This window comes from Fringilla coelebs, assembly GCF_963513975.1.
Source record: "Fringilla coelebs genome assembly, chromosome: 23".
Classification (NCBI taxonomy): domain Eukaryota; kingdom Metazoa; phylum Chordata; class Aves; order Passeriformes; family Fringillidae; genus Fringilla; species Fringilla coelebs.
The window spans coordinates 1,366,746-1,389,842 of NC_140049.1; the positions used below are offsets into that span (position 1 = coordinate 1,366,746).

Consider the following 23,097-nt stretch of genomic DNA (forward strand, 5'->3'; position numbering starts at 1 on the left):
GCAGAACCCAGAAATAATCCACGGCTTGGCTGGGTTATAAATACACCTGTGAGCAAGAGGTGTCACAGCAAAAGCTCCTGGTCCTTAAGCAAACATGTAACTCCTGGGTTATTTGATGAACACAGCCCTTACTCAGCTGCTGCTGCACACACAGGCAATCAGCACCCAATTAGGGAGTCCTGAAGAGCTGGGGCAGGTCTGGGCTGTACTGAGATGAGTTAACTCCAGTGACCAAATCAAACAGGAAAGTTTAGAATGGTAGAAAAATGGACAAGAAGCTGCATGGCAGCAGAGTCAGCCTCCAGCCACCGTGTTCCCTCCCAGCCATCACACCCAGGATCCCCCACAGCACAGCAGAGAAATTCACACCATACTAAAACTCAACACTTCAGTGCAAGAGGTTTCCAAGTACCAGCAGTGCAGTAAATCTGAAAAATAGATTTTATTTTTAACCAGTGGTATTGTGACATCTTATCTGGCATAACCAATTACAGCAAAATCCATGGATAGAAACAAAATAGCAGATCTCTGCTTTTGGGTGCAGCATGGTGCCCAGGCAGCTGAGCACAGCACGGCACTGGCAGCAGGGAGTTTGTGCCCCAGGGGCTCCCTCAGAGGACAGACTCCAATGAACCATTCCCACTCACACACACAGACACACCCACACACACAACACCGAGAGTTTTTAAAAATCTTTAGCAATATTTCCGCATGAAATCACACTGTAGCATCTACACAGAAAATGGCTGATAAAAACAATCTCGCTGTAGGTTTACATAGTATATCTACATTTTTATTTGAATACCCAGACTGCTGGCCCAGCAGAAAAGGGAGTTTTTTTTTGTCTTGATTTTGTTGGGCTGTGGAGAGTTTTATCCTAGAGCACAACAGAGCTGCTCTCTTCATCTCAGCCCAGACCTTTATTGAACTTTTGGCCTGAAGAGATCGCTGGGAAGTGGCCTAGGAAGAATCAATGGCTTTGTCATCCACGTCCCATCCCTTTGTGCTGCCTTTTCAAACACGGGGCAAAAACACTACAAAAACACTCTCTGCCCCACAGGTAACAAGAATACAAAATACTGCAAAAGCCTTTCTCCTCACATACACGGGTACATTGCCCACACAGGATGCCTGCAACAAATTAAAGTCTAAAAACGTTTCCTCCAGAAGCCCTAAAACTGGGCTCCCGAGTTCCCCAGCTACAGATGGAGCACACAAACATGCTGAGAAACCTCCCTCCTGCCAGTCTCTAACTCTGGGCACTTCACTCATGCAGAGTCCTAGAAAATACAAAATATTTGAACCATGTTTGTATTCAAACATACTCCCTTCTCATGTTTCCTCGGGCAGAGATCAACCTGCTAAGAAATAGCCAAGAAGCTCTTATGTGAGAGGATAAAAAAACTTCTAGTAAATGTTAGTTTTATGTATATAAATATTTGTATTTATAGATATAGACAGTGAAAGGGTGATTGTGTGTTTATGCATGCTTATTTCCTTGCTTCGGGTTCCAATACTTTAAAAAAAAAATCTTTTCAGGAAATAACTTATGTTCTGGCACAAGATACTATAGTCATTTCTTTAAAGAACGTTTTTTACACTTGATCTCACAAGAAACCTTTCCACCCAAGCTCTCCTCCTCTGCAGAGAGAAGGTCAGAACAAAGAAAAAGGTGCATGTTTCTCTGGTGTTGGACACGACATCCTTCCCTCGTTGAAGCCTCTAGGATGGCAGGTATTTCACAAGGAGCTGCAGCACAGGAGGAAGGGTGCTGTGATTTTATGGCACTGCCTGAGGTACTCAGCAAACATTTCACTGATGATTGAACTGCCCCCAGTGCCATCCCCAAAAAGTAAGGACAAAAATCAAGCAGCTCTACATGCACATACAGCTACAACATGCAAAAACACACCACCTTGTAGGGAACAGAATACACAAACGTGTGGCTAGCAAGGATCTTCCCCAACCTCTGGCTCCTGGGAGATAATGCTGAGAAGCCTCAGAACAAGAGGAGGAAGAAAGTGAAAAACACAGGAATACCCAATCCAGGGGTTGAAGTTGTTGCCTCAAAATTACTTCCCAATTACATTGAGTTCATGCCTCACTACCTGGGAGCCTTCACTCTCAAGAACAGTGGGTCAGATTTCCACCCCAGACTTCCTTTCCTCCTCTCTCCCCATTTATTTAAGGCACAAACATATTTACAGTTTCAAACAATATCTTTTCATGTTCCAAGAATCAGACACCAGAAGGCCTCTACACTCTTCTGCACCAGGAAGATCTGGATGTAAATCAAACACCTGGCATTGAACAAGGACATCCCTCAACCCCACCTTCAGTCCTGAAGAAAACAGAGGACTCTCTAAGTCTATAAACCAACTTTCATTTGAGGTTACTCAGTTGTAGGAGAATTGATAAATGGCAATGATTGCAACCAAACTGTCACTGTCACCTTCCTCACCTCACCCCAGCAGTGCAGACTGTGGTGCACTGTTACTCTGGAAGAACTAAGTGCAATCAGAACAGGTCTCCAGAGGCTTGCCCCAGGCTGTACACAGAATACAAGAGCATGCAGCATGTTTACATAGACTCAGCTTCCTTCCCTCCCCCCTCCCTCCCCAGTTCAACACACACAAAACCCCTCCACTAAGGAGAATATTGTTGTGATGAGGCACTTGAACGATAATTGGAGAGTCCCTATGAAAAGGCCTTCCCTTCACAGTGAAGTGGGATGAACAGAAGAGAGCAGTTTCTCAGGACTCCATCTCCTCTTGGTCAAGCGGGGGTGGCACAAAGCTGATTACTTCATCATAAGTCAGGCCTGGGGGGAGAAGTGGGACAGAAACTTAGCAGCAGGACTATGAGAGCACTACCAGACACACCTGCATGCAAGAAAACCGGCAACAATCTCAAATGTTCTAACAGCATTTTAAACAAAAATATTGTTTAATTAAGACAAAGAAGAAAAGAATGGTTACACTGCTCTCAGAGACCAACATACACAATAAAAGATACTTCCAGAGCATTGAGGAGATGTGAGTAAGTTTGAAAACAAGAGTATGTTTGTGTGCTGCTAGTAGTAATTAGTTACCAGGAACTATGCTAAATATGCACACAGCATGTGGTAGATGCACTTAGTGTAAGGACAGAATCATCAGGATGCCCACATTTTTATCACTTTCTGCTGTGCCTCTAACCATGGCCTAGCTGAACCTCAGCTCATGGGATGGAGAGGAGAAGACTGAGGGGAGACTCATCAAGGCCTGAGAGGGGCAGCTCCAATCTGTGCTCTCTGTGAGCAGTGACAGCACCCAAGGGAGCGGCTGGAGCTGGGTCAGGAGGGTTGGGCTGGATATCAGGGAAAGGTTCTTCCCACAGAGGGTGCTGGCACTGCCCAGGCTCCCCAGGGAATGGGCACAGCCCTGAGGCTGCCAGAGCTCCAGGAGCATTTGGACAATGCTCTCAGGGATGCACAGGGTGGGATTCTGGGGTTATGCAGGACCCCTGTGTAGGGCCAGGAGTTGGACTCCGTGATCCCTGTGCGTCCCCCCTTCCAACTCAGGATATTCCACGATTCTACAACCACAAGAGAAGCTGACTGTCTCTCCCCTGCCCCAGACTCACTTTTCCATTCTTCAATCTCAAGCTCTCTGCTTTCAAAGGACTGGTCATAGGGGTCTGCCACAGGTTCATCATCGGGGTCGTGGTACTGGGCGAAGTAGGCGTGGGCCAGCGCCTCCGCGGCCGTGATGCGTTTGTCTGTGTCCAGGACCAGCATCTTCTCCAGCAAGTCCACGGCTGCAAGAGCACCAGACACAGAGGATCTCTCACATGAGCTGTGGGACTCTACTCTGAAATGCAAAGCTTCTCAAAGCCCAACACAGATGAGGAATCTCTAGTTTCTCAGGACGCACAATTATCCAGCACTGTCTTCCTCTTACACCCTCGGCCCACACATCCTTCATAAACACAACCCTGCTCTGCACTACTCCTGCAGCCAGAACAAAGCTTTGGGAATCTCCAAAGGACAGGACATGCTAGCTTCAGTTTCAGGAAAATTTAATAAACAAGTCTTACCCAGGGGATTGGCACCAATAAACACGTTTTCAAAGTTCATTTTCGGCATGTAAGACAAAGACTGGATGTAGTTTCTTGCCTGTGGAAATAAATGCTCTGTTGAAGTATCAGACAATATCCAGCCAGCAAGATCAAGTACTTTTCAAGCATCCTGAAGCACTGGTTATTATGGTCTTCTCCTTGCTTACTCTGACACCTACTAAGCACATCAGCATTACCCTGTCCCAACTAAGACACTCAAGACAGTAGAGGAAGAGCTGACATTACTTGTGGCAAAGTAAGATTGGAAAGCAGAGAGGCGCAGGAAGAGCTGAGCCCCTGGTGTCCCAGCAAGGCTGGGTGCAGCCTGCTGTGCTTTGCTGAGCTGCACAGCACACAATGCAAAACCAGCTCACAGCCAGGTTCTCCCGTCTCACATGTCTGTGGTTGAGCAGACACTGCCCAAATCTCACATCTTCCTTTAGTACAAAAATCTTCCAGAAGAGCAGGTAGTTAATTGCCCACCCCATGCCACATGCAAGCATTTCATTCACAGAAGTGGTGAAGGCTCTGAGTGAAGCCCTGCCCTGCACACCCCCTTCCTCTGCTCAGATCTCACCTCGTGGCTGGGCATCCTGTTAATGAGATATGCAGGGGGCGTTCCCGTCAGACGCATGATCTGCTGAAGCTGGTTAATATCTTAAGTGCCTCGTCAAGGGCTTTGTTAAAAACAGTGCAAAAACCATTTCAAACAGAAAACAGTCGCATACAAAAGCATCTCTTCTGCAAACCACAAGGCAAAAGCCATACAGGCAGGGACCACTAATTTTTTCAGCTACCTGTGAGATGTTCAGCAATTACACAAGTGAACACTTAAAGCAATGGAGAATCACTGCTCAGCTGGTAACTGCCAGTACAGAAAGTATTTCTGTCCAAGGGAAGTAGCATTACACTCCAACAAGGTTGTGTTCACTTCTCCCAGCAGTTTTAAGCCGTCAGAGTAGACGTTTCCTTTGGCTGAGGCTACTCCACAAAATTTTCCCTGAGCTGTGCAGCTATACACAGCTTCAGGAAAATGAACAAAAATTAAAACAGAAACAAAAACTCTACCCTCTGCACTGGTTACCAGCTTTTTTTTTTCCTCTTGCTGCATAGAAAGTGCTTAAGTTTCTTGTGGTGCAAAGTGAAACTGGCTCACAACTGACACCTTCTGAACAACTCTGAGTGCCCTTTGATGTGGGCTGGGTGACAGAAGGCATTAAATGCAAAATTAGCAAAACATTAGCATTGCAGAAAACAGTTAGCAGGTATCAGTGAAGAGGGAAAGTGAGAGTCAGTAAAGTAATGCAGCAGAAAATCAGAATTTGTTATAGTGACACACACAAAACCATCAAACACTTAAGAGTTTCGCTTTCCCCATACAATGGATAAAAAGTAGAAACAGTATTTTACTGCCCGTTTTTGTTTGTTTTTTTTCAAACAGACTTGTTACAGACCCGGATAAGAGCAATTATTATTTTTATTGTGCAATAATGTTTAAAAAAAGACCCACTTCAACTTACACACGCAAATTAATCTTCTGCTTAATTTAGTCAACATTCCATCTTATGTCTCTTGCTAATCCCCTGTACTTCAAATACCAGAGTAGCCTTAAGGTCAGTTCACAGGGCAACCAAATCAATCTGGGTTATTCAGCTCTAATCTCTCCAAAGTTGGAACATCCCAGGGCTTTTTACTTGGTGGGATATTCAGCAAGTTGACCAATTTATCCCAGTTTGCACTGCACATCCCTTCAGCAGGTGTTATTCAAGGCTCATCTCACATTTGTATTTACAGTCACTGTTACAAGAACATTGAGCTGCAGCAGTTCATAATCTTCTCACCACTTTCCACAGCTCTGATCCTCAGCTGCAGCTCACAGACAGCAGTGACCTCAGTGCTCACTGTGCATTCACCTGCTCATCCCTGGCTCTGCTTTATTCACTCCTCCTTCAGGAACAGGTAGAATTAAAGGCCATTTCACACGGGGTTTGCACAAGTTCACAATTCAAGATTCCTACAGCACAGCAAGTGGCTGAAAATGGAGGTCACCCTCCCAAAGTGACTGCAGGAAGCCTTTTTGGTGCTCCCTTGGTAAAAGGGCCCCATACAGCAATATCCCACATAGCACAAGTGAAGAGCAGACTCTGCTGTGGGCCCTGGAACAGCTGCTACAGAAAGGCACCTAAAAGGCATTTTCTGCTACAAAAACAAAGATATGGCAGCAGTGTTTCAGAAATTAATCACACTACAGAAGGGGCTGTGTGTGTTTAGAGGATAACACACCTGCTCCTATTTAGAAAGATCCCTGGGTATGCAATCTGGAGATATAATAACTGAGACAAGCCTCAAGCTCTTAGCTGTGGAAAATACTTCCCCAGTAACACCTGATGATACAACAGATCACAAAGCATAAACCCACAAACTGAGAGAAAAGTCACGAAGCAGTAAAATGAGAATATGGAAGGATGAAATCATACCATGGACAGAGGTAAGAGGAATAAAGATAAGATACACAAAGCATAAGAACTTAAAGCCATCCAAGAGCAAAGTGTTACAAAGGAAGAAAAATAACAGAAAATAAATCCCAACAAACTCTACAGATAAGACTACAGGAGAACAACACACAAACTTGGGACTTCTGAAAGGGCAGATATTACAATCAAAGTGTAAACTCACAGACTCTGAGGAGATTTTCTTCAAAAGCTCAGGCCCTGGGGTTCCAACGAGTCTCAAAATGAGCTTCAACTGATCAATATCTTATGATGGACCATAAAGGAAAATGCTGGGAGAAATCAAAATGAAAAGCGCAACACATCACCCTATTAATGCTGAAAATTAATTCTTGCCAAGGCCTTGACTGAAAAGCTATTTCAGGCAAACCATATTCATTCCTCTTGTTACAACTGAATATAACTGAGCTCTCTCTGTATCAGACAGATTGAACATCTTGTCTACAGACACCCCACATGCATGGAATTGGGCACTGCATCCTGAACTATTGGAGCAGAAATCTTTGGCCCCACTGGCAAAGGCTGAACTTCCATGCTCCCTTCACCCCCTCAGGCCCCACACCAAGCTGCAGTTCACAGGATTAGGTTGCATTAGTAACAGCTGAAGTAAAGCAGAAGGCTGCAAAGGGTAGACACTCATATTAAGGGGAAAGTCAAGGCTTTTTGTAAACACCTTCCAAGCTCATTCAGCCACTTCTAAAGCTCAGGAGGTAAGGAAATGATTGGACCCTGCAGCATCACTTCACCATGAGCACACCCTGCCCACAGCCATGGCAGCTGGCACAGGGTCCTGCCCTGGCACCTCCTGGGGACCACCAGGACAGGGGGATCAAACACCTGAACATCCCTTCTGCCCTCCAGACCTGCTGCAGCAGCAGGGAGAAACAGAGCAGGGGCTCAGGTTTAACACATATCTGTGGAAAGCTCTCAGGATGGAGCACTGCAGATGGAAAGAATGATTTACCAGGACCAGAGCTCCCAGCAGGCCAGGGGCCAGCCTGAGCTGTCCCCTTTAACAGGGCCTAGGTGACAAAACACACAACTGAGGGCGGGAATTCCATCAAAGACACTAAGAAGACACAAAGTGTCCTTTTTAAGACCATCAATGCATAATCTCCCCTGTCCCTGAATTATCCTCCACAGGGATTTCAGACTGTCCATAATGTTTATATTTGCCTTTCAAATTATACCAAAGTAGTTACACAAATTTTTTTAGACAATCTTGTTTTCTGGGATCAAAGCCTTCCTAATGGCTGAAGACACAGCTGCAGCTCCTTCTTAGAGTATCTTTTAATCTGAGTACTACAAGAACTTCAAAAACTGTCACCTGTTTAAAAAACACTAGAAAACAACACAGAGTTCCTGTAATACTGGCAAACTCTGTATGAAGGGAATCACCAATGCTTTGCTAAACCCACCATCTTTTGAGGTAAACTTTAGTCTAAAGTTTTATCTATCACATTAATTAAGAGCTCTGGAATCAGCACTTTGTCAGAACAACTGAATTAATTTTTCACTTGTAAAGTTACTTGGCAAACTTCTAGCTACTCAAAACACTCAAAATCTAAGAGTAAACCCAATATCTAGTTGGATTTAGTACAGCTGAATTTCAAACTCTGAAGAGTCAATGCTTAAAATGAGATCAGAATATGCACTGCTGTAGGAGAATCAGCAATGGGCACTCTACTAACCACAACTGGCTCATTTAAATTAGATTTTCTTCAGAGCTATTTAAAACAGTCCTTACTTCTTTCACTTATTCTTGTGCAAGCAGCAGTTGAAGTGCAAATTTTAAGAGTGCTAACATGCCACAGGTCAGTTTAAATATTTAAGTTATTTAAAGGCATTTAAAAGCCTGTGGACTGGTGTGCCAACAATACTGCTACCCTGTTTGCTCTGGAAGATACTTCTCAGACAAATAAGAAAAAACAGACTATGGAACTGCCTCTGCCAAAACCCAGCCCTGCTTCTGGTTTTAGGCCCTCTCTAACCTGCTGAACTGCAGCATTCTTTAACTACAGGGCCCAGCACCTCCCAGAGAAATGAGCCACAAGCAATTAAAGACAGGAAAGAGCTTTAGTAAATACAAAGCAGAAGAAAAACAGCACCACATGTGCATGGGGAAGGAAAGCACAGCATGCAAACCCCGAGGGCCATCTTCAAGGTACTCCCAAGGACTGATGAGGGATTCTAAAATTCAGAAAATAACCTGCTATCACCACCAGCAGAAAATCTCACAAGATTGTAAGAGCTTATCCAGGCAAGGCAAAGTACCAAGTTGTTTTAGCTGCCATCACAAGCAAGAACAAGGTGTATCAGAAGAATATGTAATTTCAGACTGGTTAGTTATCATGGAAGTTTCATAATACTGAATAAAAACAGTAAAAAAAACCACTCTCAGAGTTTAAGGGAACACAAAACATACAAAAATGCTATACTAGTACAAGAAAAAGCTAGATGTTCTTATTTTTACTTTATATGATTTTGTGCAAGTCAAATATTCAAACGAAGTCACCTTTCCTTATTTATATGAATCATTCATATTCAGAGCTGTAAAAGTTTAACATATATGTTTAACAGAAACTGATCTTGGCATCAGACAGATACAGCAATGCCAACAAGAAAGCCTCAGCTAAGCCTCCCAATGCACAGAATATGCTGAGCTGGAAGAGACCCACGAGGATCAGAGTCCAATGCCTGAAGGACTCTGATTTTCATCACCTCACTTTTTGGTCTCTGACTCCTTTCCCACAATCTTGATCCCCTTCTCCACCTCCTGGCAGAGATTTTACCAGTATGAGAAATCCATCTTTCATCCAAATGCTTCTACCCTTAGATTACAATAGGAATAATTAAATTACCTTACATTCAGTTGTAAATTAAAGCACTTCAGCAATCCTGCAGACCTAAGCCCAAATTAACCACAGGGTTCTTCCTAAGAGTATCTCAATTCTTGCTTTAAGTCAGTGACAGCTGTGTTTAGAATCTCTACTGACTCAGAAATTTAAACTCAACATTCATTTATCAGAGGCATAATCATCACAGCACTGAAGATCCTCATTTCAGAGTCCAACTTTTTTACTTACCTGACTGGATGAACTTACAACTTACCTGCACTGAATGGGTGCATCCCAAGGCTGTACAAAGAAATATGTGAGGGACTGCAAATAACATCCCAGCATTTCTGCCAAATCCTTGCTGAAAGGGACCAACACTTCAAACAACAGAACCATCTGAACAGGAGGATGATCATCCTGAGAAGCCATTACATATTCTGTCACTCTAATTTTGGAAATGTAAGGCTACACAGTTGAGAAAATTTACCTCTTGAGACCAAAAAGCAAGAACTACTTCAAATATTCAGTTGTCAAACAGGAGCAATTTCCAGCAACACAAAGTCCCATTGCCTCCAGCTGCACAGGGAATTTCCTAGAACTGCAGTGGATTTGGATGTATCACATCCTTGGCTACTGGACACAAGGCAAACATACCTTGAATTATTCATGTTAATATTAACTCCAAAGTCAGTAAGTCAGCAATTGTACAGTGACACTACAGGAGGAACAAGAGCCTCTGCAAATCTGTGGGTACAATGAAATTAAGAGTCCAGAACTACCCAACAGGATCTAAACCTGGAAAACCCCTAAAATAATGCACATATAAAGATTTCAGAGCCTTCCAAGACAGGAAGAAACTAGAACTGACTGTTATCTTAATTCTGCTTGCTGTCTTTAGATGCCAGCAAACCTGGAGTGAAAGCTGCCAGCCAGGGTCCTTTCCAATCCTTGGGTAAGTGTTCCATGCACAAAAAAGATTCAGAACCAACCCTGCTCCCCTTTTAGTTTTAACCTCATGATCAAAAAGCACAAACAGAGAAGCACTGGAAGAATTACAGTACTACAAAGTTTTGTCTGAGATCAGAAAAACAGACCCAATCCTTTCCTAAATCTAAGCAACTCAGAACAGAAAGAGCACTTAATTAAAAAGCATTACTGCCATTTGCAAATGAAATTGAGCATTTAAAGTAAATCATCACAAGCATCTGCTGGGAGACATAAATGAATGAAGTACCTTATTATGATAAAGCAAATAAATTAGATCCTAGAAGTATTCATTTTGCATTGCAGATATCAGTGGCTCTAATTTACAGCTAAGAACAGAGTTGGATAAAAAACTTCTCAGACTTGGAAGTATCAGCATTTTGTTCAATTCATAAAAACCACAAAATAAATCAAAACCATGAAGCATTTCTTACACATTGCCAATCCTATTACAAATATTTTAGTTGCAAGCGTCAGGTTCTTTAAAATCTGAAGTGTCACTGTTGCTAGGGTTAAATAATGGCAACAGCTTGAAGGCTTTTGCTTTGTTTGAATGAACAACTCTTGGTATCTCAGTTTTTCTTAAAAGAAATTAAAAAAAAATCTGTCCAAACCAACCTACACATGCTGAATCAACAGATAAAAATATACCAGCTTTTCTTTAATTCAGTTTCTGTATCTGACAGGAGAAAAACACAGCAGAGATGACTACACAGCACAGTACAACAAATCCAGAGAGAAATTATGAGATGGAGTCAAGCAGAAAAAGAGGAGAGGATAAAGTTAAAGCACACTGAAAAGAGGTGACACTGTAAAAGCTGGAATGAAAGCTTCTCCTCAGGAGGGAGTTTTGGAACCCAGATGCTTTCTGAAGGTAAATAAACAGCAGGCAGCAATGCCAACACCAGCTTCCTTTTCATCAAGTGCATACCTGAATTAACTGACACAAATACTAACAAATTAACAGAAGTCATTAAAATGAACAGACTGTGGTTGAAATAATAACCCTTTGGTAAAAAGTGGGCAATGTCATTTTCTCTGGCAAATGAAAGCCCATTTCTAGGCAATGAAAAATCTTGCCAGTAGTAGATTACACCCCAATCTTGTGTGCCTAAGCAAAAATTTTAAGTGCTACAATTTGCATCAAGTCTCACTTCCAGTTTCCTGGGGAAAATGTGACCAAATCTCACAAAGTTGTCTCAAATTTGCCAAAGTGTCCTACCCACTCCACTTTGATGAGGCCAAAAAAAAAAATTGGAAAGATCTCATTTATGGTTGAATAAGACAACAGTACAACACATCAGTACAAGCCCACTGTAAAAGGAGCTTCACAGTCTGCTCACAGTCAAGCAAGGAAATGGAACCTAAACATTTCAGAGCAATTTTAATGAGAACCTTGGCACCAAAGAATCTGCAAACCCACTGCTTTCACAGCCAGGATACCTTCAGGAGAGAAGAGAGGCCAGAAGGGAATCACATTTGCAAGAAACCTGAAGCATGAGAGGATTCTTGGCAGACCTCCATGCAAATATTAGCTAGAAACTCAACTAATCAATTTAAATAAACTTAAAGGAAAGTAACAGAAACAAAGGGTATATAAATCTAATGATGACAATAGACAATCAAGAGGAACACATGTGCAGCAAAACCAAGAACTCACCTCTTTGTACTGTGAGTAAAAGAAACCATTAATTTAAAAACAAACAAAAGTACATAACTAAACCCAGAACTTATTTTCTTGTCAATTATGTGAAAGTGAAGATCTAATTTCAATTTCAAAAAAGAAATTACTTCTGAAGGATACGGTCTGTGCCAGGAAACAATGTTCTTCCAGTCAACAGCTCAGCCATAATGCATCCCACTGACCAAATATCAACTGAACAAAATAAAGCAGAAAACAAAACGTGATGCATAAAAACACAGCCTGAGCAGAACCATCCCATCCAACCAGAGCAAACAACTCTGTTCTGAAACAGTCTCATGGCATTTTTTGTCATTTCTTCACACTATAGCTCCTGATATTCTCCTCAACCAGACACGTCCCAATCACTTATTTTAAAAACCACTCTGCTAGGAAAAGCAAGGGATAAGTGCTGACAGTCTTTTGCTGATTGCAGTTTTAAAGGTTCAAATTCCTGGTGAATGCTATCACAATGATTCTTCACTTCCATCTGACAGAAAGTGGTTCAAATACCAACTCCAAAACATAATTACCGAGAGTGTCAAATTATGCAATCAAATAAAGGGGAGCATGTGCAAGGACGACCTCTTTTCTTCCCCCCTGACAATTCAGAAACTTGACAAAACAGAGAATTCTTGTGCTGGCCAAAGGCATTACCTGTCTGGTTGTAGTGCATCCAGTTCAGCATGATCTCAGGGGCCCTGTACCACCGCGTGGCCACGTACCCGGTCATCTCATCGTCCGTGTGCCGGGCCAGCCCGAAATCCAGGATCTGCAAACACAAACACCAACCCCTGCAGGGCAGCACTGCAAAGCACCCAGCACAAACAACCAGGCAAGCACTGAACTGGGGACAGGAGAGGTGGGAGAGCTGCAAAAACACATTATGAAACCAAATTTCACAACCTGGGAAAAGACACTAGGCTAGAACAGCGTAGGACTCGACAATCAGAATTATGTCTGGGTATCTTGTCTCCAAAACAAGTAAACACAAACTAAAGCTGTTAACTCTGCACTTTCATGATGATTCACTAAAAACATAGGACCAGATACAAAAAACATCCTTACAACTCTACAGCTGGGAAACATATTATTACTTTTCTGTGAAAGTATTTTCAAAAGGAATTGTTTTGACACTTAAGTTGTAAAGGACATTCATATGGGACTCAAATCTCAGTCAAACAAATCAGATTTTTTAATTACATTACCTTTAGCTCACAGTCTTCATTAACAGCTAGGTTACTGGGTTTTAAATCCTAAAAAATTAAACATCAGCATTAACAGTGGAGTATGTGTTGTTTCACGAGTCTGATGTAGATAAAATTGTAACTTGAGATAAAAATACAGATTCTAACTGAGTGCAAATACTAACTTTTGATAAATTATTTTATCAGAATGAGAAATCTCTTCTGTGGTTCTCAGAGGTGTCACATATAACCAAACATGCATAAAGGCAACACTGGTGCTGCACATTTGTATTTAAGAGAAAAGCTAATTCACAAAGGAAAATTATGGATCTTGACAACCACTTCCCCTGTTCAATCTTTTTACTACTTAATCAAAAAAATTTTCAGAAAATTTTCTCTGGTTTCTCTTGGTGCTATATTGTAAAAGTTCACACTTCATTTTTTAAAGATATTGTTTCACTATATGAAACAATCTTAGAATGAATACTCACCCTGTGTATTATGTCAGCTGAATGGATGTACTGTAAAATAAGATGACAAAATTTATGTAACAGTCCAAGCAGCCACCTCCTCATCTCTTCCCTGGAAAATACTGCCCTAGCCCAGCCCACACAATTCAGATGCTCCAGTCTGTCTGTGTGTCTGTGGGTTTCACCAGGTGGGTGTTCCAGTTTGCCTCTCCTTAGGAACACCCAGGAGTGCTGCCACACGAGTGGAACAACACAAGTAAACAAAACTGAAGAAATGGAAAATTCATTGCCAGAGCAGACCAGAGGGCATCACAGTTCATCATTTTCTAGACTCTGCCCATAGGAACACATAAAAACAATAGATAACCTTACTGATGCAGAGCTCCAGAGAGGCAGAAGTGAAAGGACAATAATAAAATGTTATTCTACAACACTTTAGGGAAGTTATAGAAGCCCTGTGCACACATCTGAATCTCTGAGGATGTAACCAGGAAGTTCACCAGGAACTTCCACCCCCCCATGTGGAGCTGTCCCCATCCAGGGAACACAGGGACACTCACCTTCAGGCCCCGAAGGATCTGGTAAATGAGAAACTGCACGTGGTCATCAGTGAGCTTCTGGCATTTCACAATGTTGTTCAGGTCTGCTCCCATGAGATGTGTCACCAAGTACCTGTGAACAAAAGCAAACACGTGGACTATGAAGAAATCTCTTGAATAGGATTAGGATAAAAACTGCCTATAAATCTCCAGTAGCAGAGCTGACTGTCCCAAAGCACGTTGCTCAATGAAACACAGATCGTGACACTTTAAATAATGGAGCAAATTAGTACAGTGATTCCAACAGCACTGGGCAGTAAACCACAGCAAGTGAACAATTCTGACAAGTCCAATAGCTTAGGATATACTGTAACTTTGTGCTGGAATTCAGGATTATTTGTGAGTGATGGCAGACAAATTAAAGAGACAAATATTTCTGTCATAACCTGGGAGGTGTAAGGACATACAAAAGACATTTTGTTGCAATCTTCAGAGAAGTTACCTACACATCATTGAATTCTTCTAGTGATTTGGCAGGGGTGAACACATCCAACAAGCCAATCACCTAAAAAGAAAACAGTGAAGAGAAAAACTGTGAAATATATTTATAGCAGTTACTAAGATCCTTTGTGGCACTGAAGTATTTATTCCATAGATGTTTCATTTCCATCTGTTCAGTGTTGTGCTTTATGCAAGCTAACGAGGCCTCCTGGAACTTGCAAACCTGATGCAGACACACGTGAGAGCTCTGCAGCTCCATTTACTCCCTCAAATCATCATGAACTGGATACTCTAATACCTTGGACTACTGCACGCTCTGCATCGAGCATGAGGGAAAAACCACATGCACCAAGACAGAGCAATGCTGATGGATGCTCAGTCGGCTTGGGACAGCACTCCCAGGCTGGGCCTGCACTCACATTTTCGTGTTTCATGTGCTTGAGCAGCCGCAGCTCCCGGTAGGTTCTCTTGGCGTGGATGATGGACTGGAAGGGCCGCGACAGCTTCTTCACCGCCACCCGCAAACCTGTCTTGGTGTCAAAGGCAGAGCTGCAACACAGAGCAGGCAAATCACCAAATGAACTCTTTAGCAATGCCTTCAAATCCACACCTATTCTAGACACTGAGTTACAGGCAACACCATTTCTCCCATGAAAATGATTTCTAGGTATCCTGCTCCATAACCTGCACGCCACCCAAAATCTCCACAATTTCACACAACTGTTGGTTTCTGCAGAAAGGGTTTAAAAGAGGAGTCTTGTCCACACAGTAAAGGGAAATCTTGTAGAAAGAAAGAGAAATGTTTATGACTTTGCTGTCTGAAGTGCTCTTAAACATAATTATGCACTAAAACTGTGGAGAGAAGAGTACTTGTAAATACTACCACTATTCCTAAACATGCTTTCAAACACCACACTTGATCACCAAATGCTATGCTCAAAATACTATTTAATGGATTAAATTCACACAAAAACGCAGGACTTTGCCTAATAAAATCAGTTTTGATTGTTGTTAATCATAACTGAAGCTGAAATTCAATTTCCTTGGTAAATCCCATCCAATCACCAAGTTGTACAAAAGTGCATGTGAATGAATGATAAGTAGCTGTACATTACCAAAACTTGTCCCTTGTACATACAAATAGTATTTTTTCTTAAGAGTACATGAGGACTTATTTAATCCTAGTCAGTAACTATATATATATACACACACACACATATATACAGAGAGAGTACAGTAAAATTATATTTTAAGTAATTTCTCATGCAACTTATAACGCTCTGGTCTGTCCAAAAGGAAGGAGGAAGAGAAAGAGAGGATATGAAATCAACACTTTACTCAAGGCAACAAATATGGGGAAAGTATGGAATGGAAAGAGTCATACAAGGACAATACTGGTTGATTTTCCTGCTGTGTTTATGATTCAGGTGAACTGATTCAATTTAAAAGTGAGTATGCACTAGTTCTTGATAAACATCAAGCAAAAAGGAATGCTACATATTTATAAAGGTAAAGTGTTAAATATAAAGCTTAACTAACAAAGCTCAAAACCAATCACAAGAGCAGTCCTAGAATAAACCCACAATTGCATATGCAAACCACAACGCCCACCCCACCACAGGAGCTCTTTGAAATAAAGGCAGCTGTCATTTACTTTTAAAGCAACCACCAAGAATTAACCTGCAAAAAGACTCCTTATCTCAAATTTGCCCAGTTTCCAAAGAATCTGGCAAGTGAAGTTTATGAGAAATAGAAAACACAACACCAGCAGCCTCCTATGAGCAGCGACCCTTCCCCCAGGCCCTGGCAGGGAATGGAAAATCCCTCTGTGCACAGTGGAAGAAGAGCATCTCCCTTTCTATAAAGGGCATGCAGAGTGGAAAGACCTCTCTGGAAAACACAGGGAGTACACCAGGTCACAGCAGCAGCAACCTGCCAGAGCTGAATTACTCAAGCTACTCGCACTGGCTCAAAAAACACCCCTTAGCAACTACTTCCAATGCAAGTTATCCTTTACACCTCAGCCAGGCACACAAAAGAAGCCATCAAGGATTCATTTTTTTAATGTTGATTTCAAATTCTCAAGTTTTCACACATCACTAGGGAAAAAAAATCAATATTTAAGCAGCAACACATCATGAAATTTAGAATTCAATTTTTTTCAGCTTCAGGTAAAAATCACCATCTTGCAATACACAAATATCTCTAGATTGGCCTGAAAATACATGCCAGCATTTTACTGATACATAAGGTGTTTTCTGGGACTTAGAGCAAAAATAAGAGTAGTCATCATCATTCAGCACATGCTGTTGTAAATTAGTCATGGATCTTCACCAGTTTCCAAACATTTCAGGTACAAAATGCAGCAAATACCAGTAACTCTTTCCTCCTGCAAAGAAGGTGATCCCCTGCATCTCAAACCTCCACAGCTCAAGAGTCAAATTTCTCTTTTGGTTTCCAAGATTTTGAGACTTCAGAGCCACCAGACATAAAACAAGCTATTTCAAGATTCAGATGAAATTCAATTTCATCTTTTTTGTTTTCAAATTACATTTTTTTGGGTCATATCAAGTCACTGTGCTGTTGTAGTAGCTGCACAACCTCCAAGGGAGCTGCAGCCAGCAGTACTGGTTAAACAGCACAATGTACAAGCTCAGGAAAGAAAATTCTGTATAATTGAACATTCACAATCTAGACTTTAAGTCAGAACACAAAGTCTGGTCATATTTGAGGCCTAAAGACTACTTCCCCACAGATAAATCATGCTGAGTAACTGGCTAATGGCTCCTGCAGAGCTACAGAACAGCTGTCAGCTGGAGAACATTTTAAAGAACACTAAGCTGCCTTTCATCACAGACTTTAAAACAGCTGCATTACATTGATCACATTTCAGCTAAAGAAGTCCAATTAGGAAAAAAATGCATGATCCACAGTTTTAAATCCCTTTTGAAACAAGATCAGCACAAATTTAGAATTTATCACACTTTTTTTTAACCTCTTACATAGTACTGTGCTATGGCAAATGAACTGCATCCACCTCACTCCAAGTGAGCTAAAATTACAATTCTGATCTAACCTGAATTGAATCCAGAACACAGGAGGTAGAAGAAAACAATTACTTTAGAGAACCAAGTAACAAGGTTACTTATGAGCACAATTTATTTAAATATTAAATAATTGGAATATTAATTTTTGTGCAAAGGCTATTTTGCTAAATATATGCTGCTCATTGCTAGTGCCTCTGCAAATACCCAAGCTAACTGAATCTCCTTAGTGCTACCTCTGAAGTTAATTAATGCACTCCTAATCAGACAGAAAAACAGCACCTGACAGTTTATTATTGACTGCAGTCACTTCTGTACCTGCACTTCAGTCATCACCCTCCCAACACACTATGGAAGTTGCAAATATCATTCTCCTGTGCTAGATTAGCTTGTGCTTCTAAGAAAGCTGCAATAAAACTCTCCCTGTAGGACACATGTGCTCTCACTAATTTCCCTTCTTAATATACCAAGTTCTCCTACAGTCCAAACTCCTTGCCAGCACTTTCAGAGCTCTGCTCACAGCTTTTCTGTGCCTGCCCTTCTCCTACTCAACTCCCCCCTCCCCACACATCTTCTGCCAATCCTTCCAGTGTGGCTGCTTCATCCCACTCACTTTTACAGTTCTGTTCCTATCACTCCTCACAGATCTACCACACCTTGCAGGAGGAGCAGGCACCTGTCCCTCCAAGCACACACAGGATTTGGAGGCACTTGCAGGCTTTGATAAGGGATTAGAAAAAAATCCATAGAGGAACTGTTTCTACAAATGTGGTATTCAGGGTTATTTCATTTCCTCTAGACCCTAGTGTTTTAAAATTTCTTAAATCTATAGCATTTCTCTGGGAGTTCTCAGTACCCAAGAAATTCAGACTCAGTACAACTGTGGGTTGAAATGGGAAGAAGTCACAGGCTTTGGAGGGCTGTATCACTTGGCAGTCTATTTTAAAAAAGCTAAAAAAAAATCTTATGCAAGATTTTGAGGAAGAGTAAGTCTTGGCTGTTCAATCTTTTCCAAATTAATTAAGGCAATACAGATAGCTTGCAAAGCAATTAAACCAAGGCCCTTATTTTACAAAGGCATTAATACAACAAAGAACAGCTGCAAAAATATAACAATTCAGCAAACTAAAATATACCTAATGTGCTTCACAGCCTTTTAGAAATTGATGGGAAATTTGTGAAAACACCATTTTGCTTAGCTCAGAGCTGGCTGAACTGATGCCAGGAGTCCAGCACAGGCAAGAAATGAAGCAATCCTCCAACTGAAGTGTGAGTCACCAATCAATCCCATCTCTGTTCAGCAACTTCCCACTGCAAGATGTTGTATTGTCTAGGCCCCTCTCCTTATGTGAAATATTACAAAATGGATATGTCAGGAACCCTTTTTTCAATGCAGGCCTGGTTACAAAAGCATGCAAGAGACTGTGTTGTATAAATACACAAAATGTTGCAAGAATGAATGAAACAGCATTTCATACAACAGATGCCATGGCAATTGTTATGTGATTTAGGAAGAATCAATCTGAGGATATGTGTGGATTTTTCTCAAACTTTTGGAACTGAATCCCTACTTGTATCCCCAACACTTGCAGTTTTTAAAAAATGGATCCTGAAAAATACCTGAGCTGGCCATTTGAATCTCATTCTTCCAGCACTGCACATCACCCTTCAGAAAACACTGCAATATTTGCTCTCATTTCAGGCAGTGTCTCAGGCTGCCTGCAGAAAATGCCTCTCCCTCCATCCACTGACTCCCCAATAGTCAGGTTTGTGCAGCACGGAGCTCCAAGCCATACTCACAGCACATTCAAAGCAGCCTACAACAGCTCCCTAGTCTAAGTGACTCATCTGGCACCTTAATGCTTTCTTTTTTATTCATTTTCCCCTCCACCTTCTGGAGATTCCTCATTTTCAAATGCCTCATTTTGACAACTTAAACAACAGAGCATTTGATTACATTTGAATATAATAATGCAGTGAACATACCATTTTCAGGATTGTTAAAAGACCACTATGTACTATCCCAACAGGGATAAACCAAACCCCAAATGAAACTAGGTAGCTTTTTACTGGAGAGAAAAAAAAACCTCTAAAGGGACAGAGCAGAACAAGTCCTTGCAGGAATACAATAAATAATATGCATCACCACTTGTAGCTTAATAAACTTCCATAAATACGCAAAAGTTTTTGTTGTTTTCTTGAATTTTTCAATTCTGACATACTTTCCATATCACTACATCTTTTCTGAAAACTATTTTTAGAAGAACATACAGGAAGCCATTAACATGGACTGTAAAAAGACTGCCACATGTCTGAAATTGCTTCCAATACAAAACTGTTTCACTTGGTCTGAACAAAGTTGCACAATCTTTGAAAGTTTTGACACAGCAAAACAGGAAATTCATGATGCAAACTCTTTAGTTACTGGTTGAAAGCAAACTTTGCAAGTATTACATGTACAGTGGAGATTGTAGGGAGGGGAAGAGAAAATGGGAGTGGGGTATATGATGTAGGATCAACTTTAAAATACAAAGGACAAGGCACCAAGCAAATTAATTTCCCTGTACATTTCAGGAGTTGCATAACTCTGTGACACTTACAGGAGTATTTATCAGCTGTGTCAACAAGGTCCTTCTTTCACCAAAAGAAACCTGTCTATTCCCTTCCAATCAAAATAATTCTATAATTATATTAAAAAAAAAAAAAAAACACCAACCAAACCAAAAACACACCTCAGCAAGCATACTGGTTATTCTTGCTACAAAATTGACCAGCCTGGTTTACTTTTATGAAATGCAAGCCTCTGCACACCTCAATCACAGCATTTAAAAAAATGCAAGTTATTTAAGCTCAACTTAACAGCAATTTTATAACAGGTTAAGAACAGCTGAGCTTTTCATTAAAACTGTAGCATGTGCAAGGGAACTTATTTTCCTTACTAGCAAAATGCAGCATGTGTCCCTCCTTATAATAAAATTGATACCCATAATGTAAATTTGCATACTACATTAATAAAAACATATGCACGCCTGCTCAAACAGCAAAGCAGCTTTGTAATTATGCACCCACATTTCAAAATTCTGCTCACACTTTGACAGAACCAAAGAACACAGAATAAAACCCAGAACGCTCATGTGGAAGATGTTTCTTAATCAAAGGAGGCAGTAATCTGTGAACATTTAACTAAATGACTGCTAAAGTCTAGAGTCAAACTGATTCAAGTACTACCTTGCCTTTAAGCTTAAGCAAAGTATGCAGCTCCATTTATGTTTAATGATCCACCGCAGCTCAGCAGAGAAGCTACAAATTAAGGACGTATTGTACCTCACACATGTAGCCTGGTTTGGTCCTATTGGGTAAGCATTAAAAACTAAACTCTTCGAGCTCCCTGTATTTCTGCAGGTCTCCCAGCAGGACTTTACTCTCCCAGGGAGCACATATTGCAGTATGTGTATTGCAGTAATTCCATAGCAATAAAACGAGTCCTCCTGTGTTCATCTATTATTGCCAAGAAAATATCGGTGCTTGTAAATCCACTATAACAAGTCAGGAATACAAAACCAGCCTTCCCACCATTCTCTCTATTTATTGCCTATCAACAAATTCCAGCTGAAAATAAAATTGCCCCAAATATAACCTATCCTTCAGGTCCAGAAAGAAACTGGGACAAGAGCTGCCAAGCCCTCAGCTCTGCAAAGCGAGCCATGGGGGGGCTTACCAGGCTCCATCCCCCTGCACTTCCCACCTACCAACTGCAAGAATCACACTGAAATATGTCCATATGAGCTCATTCGGGGCGGGACGGGGGGGCCGGGAACGACACATTATTATCTTCCCCTGCAAAAATGTTTCAGAGCCACCTGCCATGTGGTGCAATCCCCGACGCATTCCAAAGACGAGACTGCGGCTTCCCGGCAGCACCGCGCGTAAAGCCGGGAGGAAAAACGTCTCTTGCAGGAGGCTGGTGGAGAGCTGGGGACAGGAACCCCCGGGGGACGGAGGAGCCCCGCTCGCCGCGGTGCCCACCCCGCACCGAGCCCGCCGCGGGTCCCTGCAGGGCACAGGGGGCCGCGGGGCGGGGCAGCGACCTAACGCGACCTCCCCCGCACTGCCCCGTCCCCTCCCAGCACTCACCAGACGGAGCCGTAGGCCCCGGAGCCGACCGGGGAGAGGTTCTGGTAGCGCTCGGGCACCTCCCACACCGTCTTGTTCAGCTCCTGCCGGTAGAACTTGGGCCGCTCCTGAGACATCTCGGTTGCGGAGCCCGCCCCGCCCGGCCCGGCGGGAGGGGGAGGCTCTGCCTGCGGCTGCAACAGCACCGCCGCTGCCACTACCTCCTTGTCCTCCTGCAGCGGCAGCAGCGACTTCTTCCTTCCTTCCTTCCTTCCTTCCTTCTTTCGCTCCCTCCCCCGAGCGCTCCCGGGCGGGGGCAGCCCCGCAGCAGCGACGCCCCCGCTGCCGCCGCCGGCCCCTCACGCCCCGCCCCGCGCCGCCTCTGCCCCCCTCCCACAGGCACGGGGGGCGAGGCCGAGCGCGGCCGTGTCACCGCCTTCCCCCGCCGCTCTCCCTCCCTGGGCTGTGCCACGAGGGGTGGGATGGCCCCGTCAGGCGCGGCCGGCGGCGCGGTCGTGCGGCCAGCGGCGAGCGAGGCGGGGGCGCCGGCGTGCGGGGCGGGGACGCGCTCCCGCCGCAGGTGGGACGGCGCAGGCGACACCGCAGCCGCCGCCTTTGCCGCTCACGCTCCGCCCCGAGCGGCACAGCCTGGGCGGCGCACCGGGGCTCCGACCCCGTGTACGCCCCGCACAGCCCAGGCAGCCGCGGGCGCCGGCCCCGCTGTCCCGGCACGGCCCGAGCGCGGAGCCGCTCCCCGCGGGCGGACACAGCGCTGGGGCTCCTCGGGGCCGCGCTCGCGAGAGCTCCGGGCCCTGGGCACAGATGCCCCAATATGGAGCCCGCGCGGCCGCGTCTCGCGAGAGCGGCGCTGAGGGCGGCGGGGCCGAGCGCGTCCCGCCTTCCCCTCAGCGACCGCCTCGCTTCTCCTTGAGCTGTTCTAAAAGTAAAAAGAAAAGGAAAATAGATAAGAAAGCTTAGCTAGGGCAGCACAGGGTGAGTAACAGCGTGCCAGGGTGTATCTCAGCCTTAGTGCGCCTGAAGCCTTGCAAGCTGGTATGAATTCCTGCAAACTTCCCAAAGATGTTTTGTTCCCTTCCAGGGATGTCAAGTCAGGGGTGTTGGGGAGAGCTAAG

The 23,097-nt window shown here is 43.2% G+C and overlaps 1 protein-coding gene across 2 annotated transcripts; it reads right to left on the minus strand.

The window, feature by feature from the left end:
- Window positions 1–423: 423 nt before the first annotated feature.
- MAPK14 (mitogen-activated protein kinase 14) lies at window positions 424–22,706 on the minus strand. Of its 2 annotated transcripts, none has more exons than XM_084220800.1 (12): window positions 21,986–22,706; window positions 15,227–15,356; window positions 14,813–14,871; window positions 14,328–14,439; window positions 13,789–13,818; window positions 13,319–13,366; window positions 12,768–12,882; window positions 12,234–12,305; window positions 4,676–4,755; window positions 4,078–4,156; window positions 3,625–3,798; window positions 424–2,821 (listed from the first exon to the last, which is right to left on the minus strand). In XM_084220800.1, exons 1-12 carry the CDS (start codon window positions 22,099–22,101, stop codon window positions 2,754–2,756), a joined length of 1,083 nt encoding a protein of 360 aa, XP_084076926.1. In that variant the 5' UTR covers window positions 22,102–22,706; the 3' UTR covers window positions 424–2,753. The 2 variants fall into 2 exon arrangements, with proteins under 2 accessions (XP_084076926.1, XP_084076925.1); XM_084220799.1 differs by lacking the exon at window positions 4,676–4,755 and adding an exon at window positions 6,775–6,854 and having other exon boundaries at window positions 21,986–22,690.
- Window positions 22,707–23,097: the final 391 nt, after the last annotated feature.

Excerpts from the sequence above, each read along its gene's own strand:
- MAPK14 (XM_084220800.1), bottom strand. The coding sequence starts at position 22,101 with ATGTCTCAGGAGCGGCCCAAGTTCTACCGGCAGGAGCTGAACAAGACG. Across the intron at positions 15,357-21,985 it reads GGGGCCTACGGCTCCGTCTG|CTCTGCCTTTGACACCAAGA; the intron begins GTGAGTGCTGGG and ends TCTGTGTTGCAG. Across the intron at positions 4,756-12,233 it reads ATTGTTTCCTGGCACAGACC|ATATTAACCAGCTTCAGCAG; the intron begins GTATCCTTCAGA and ends GAGGCACTTAAG.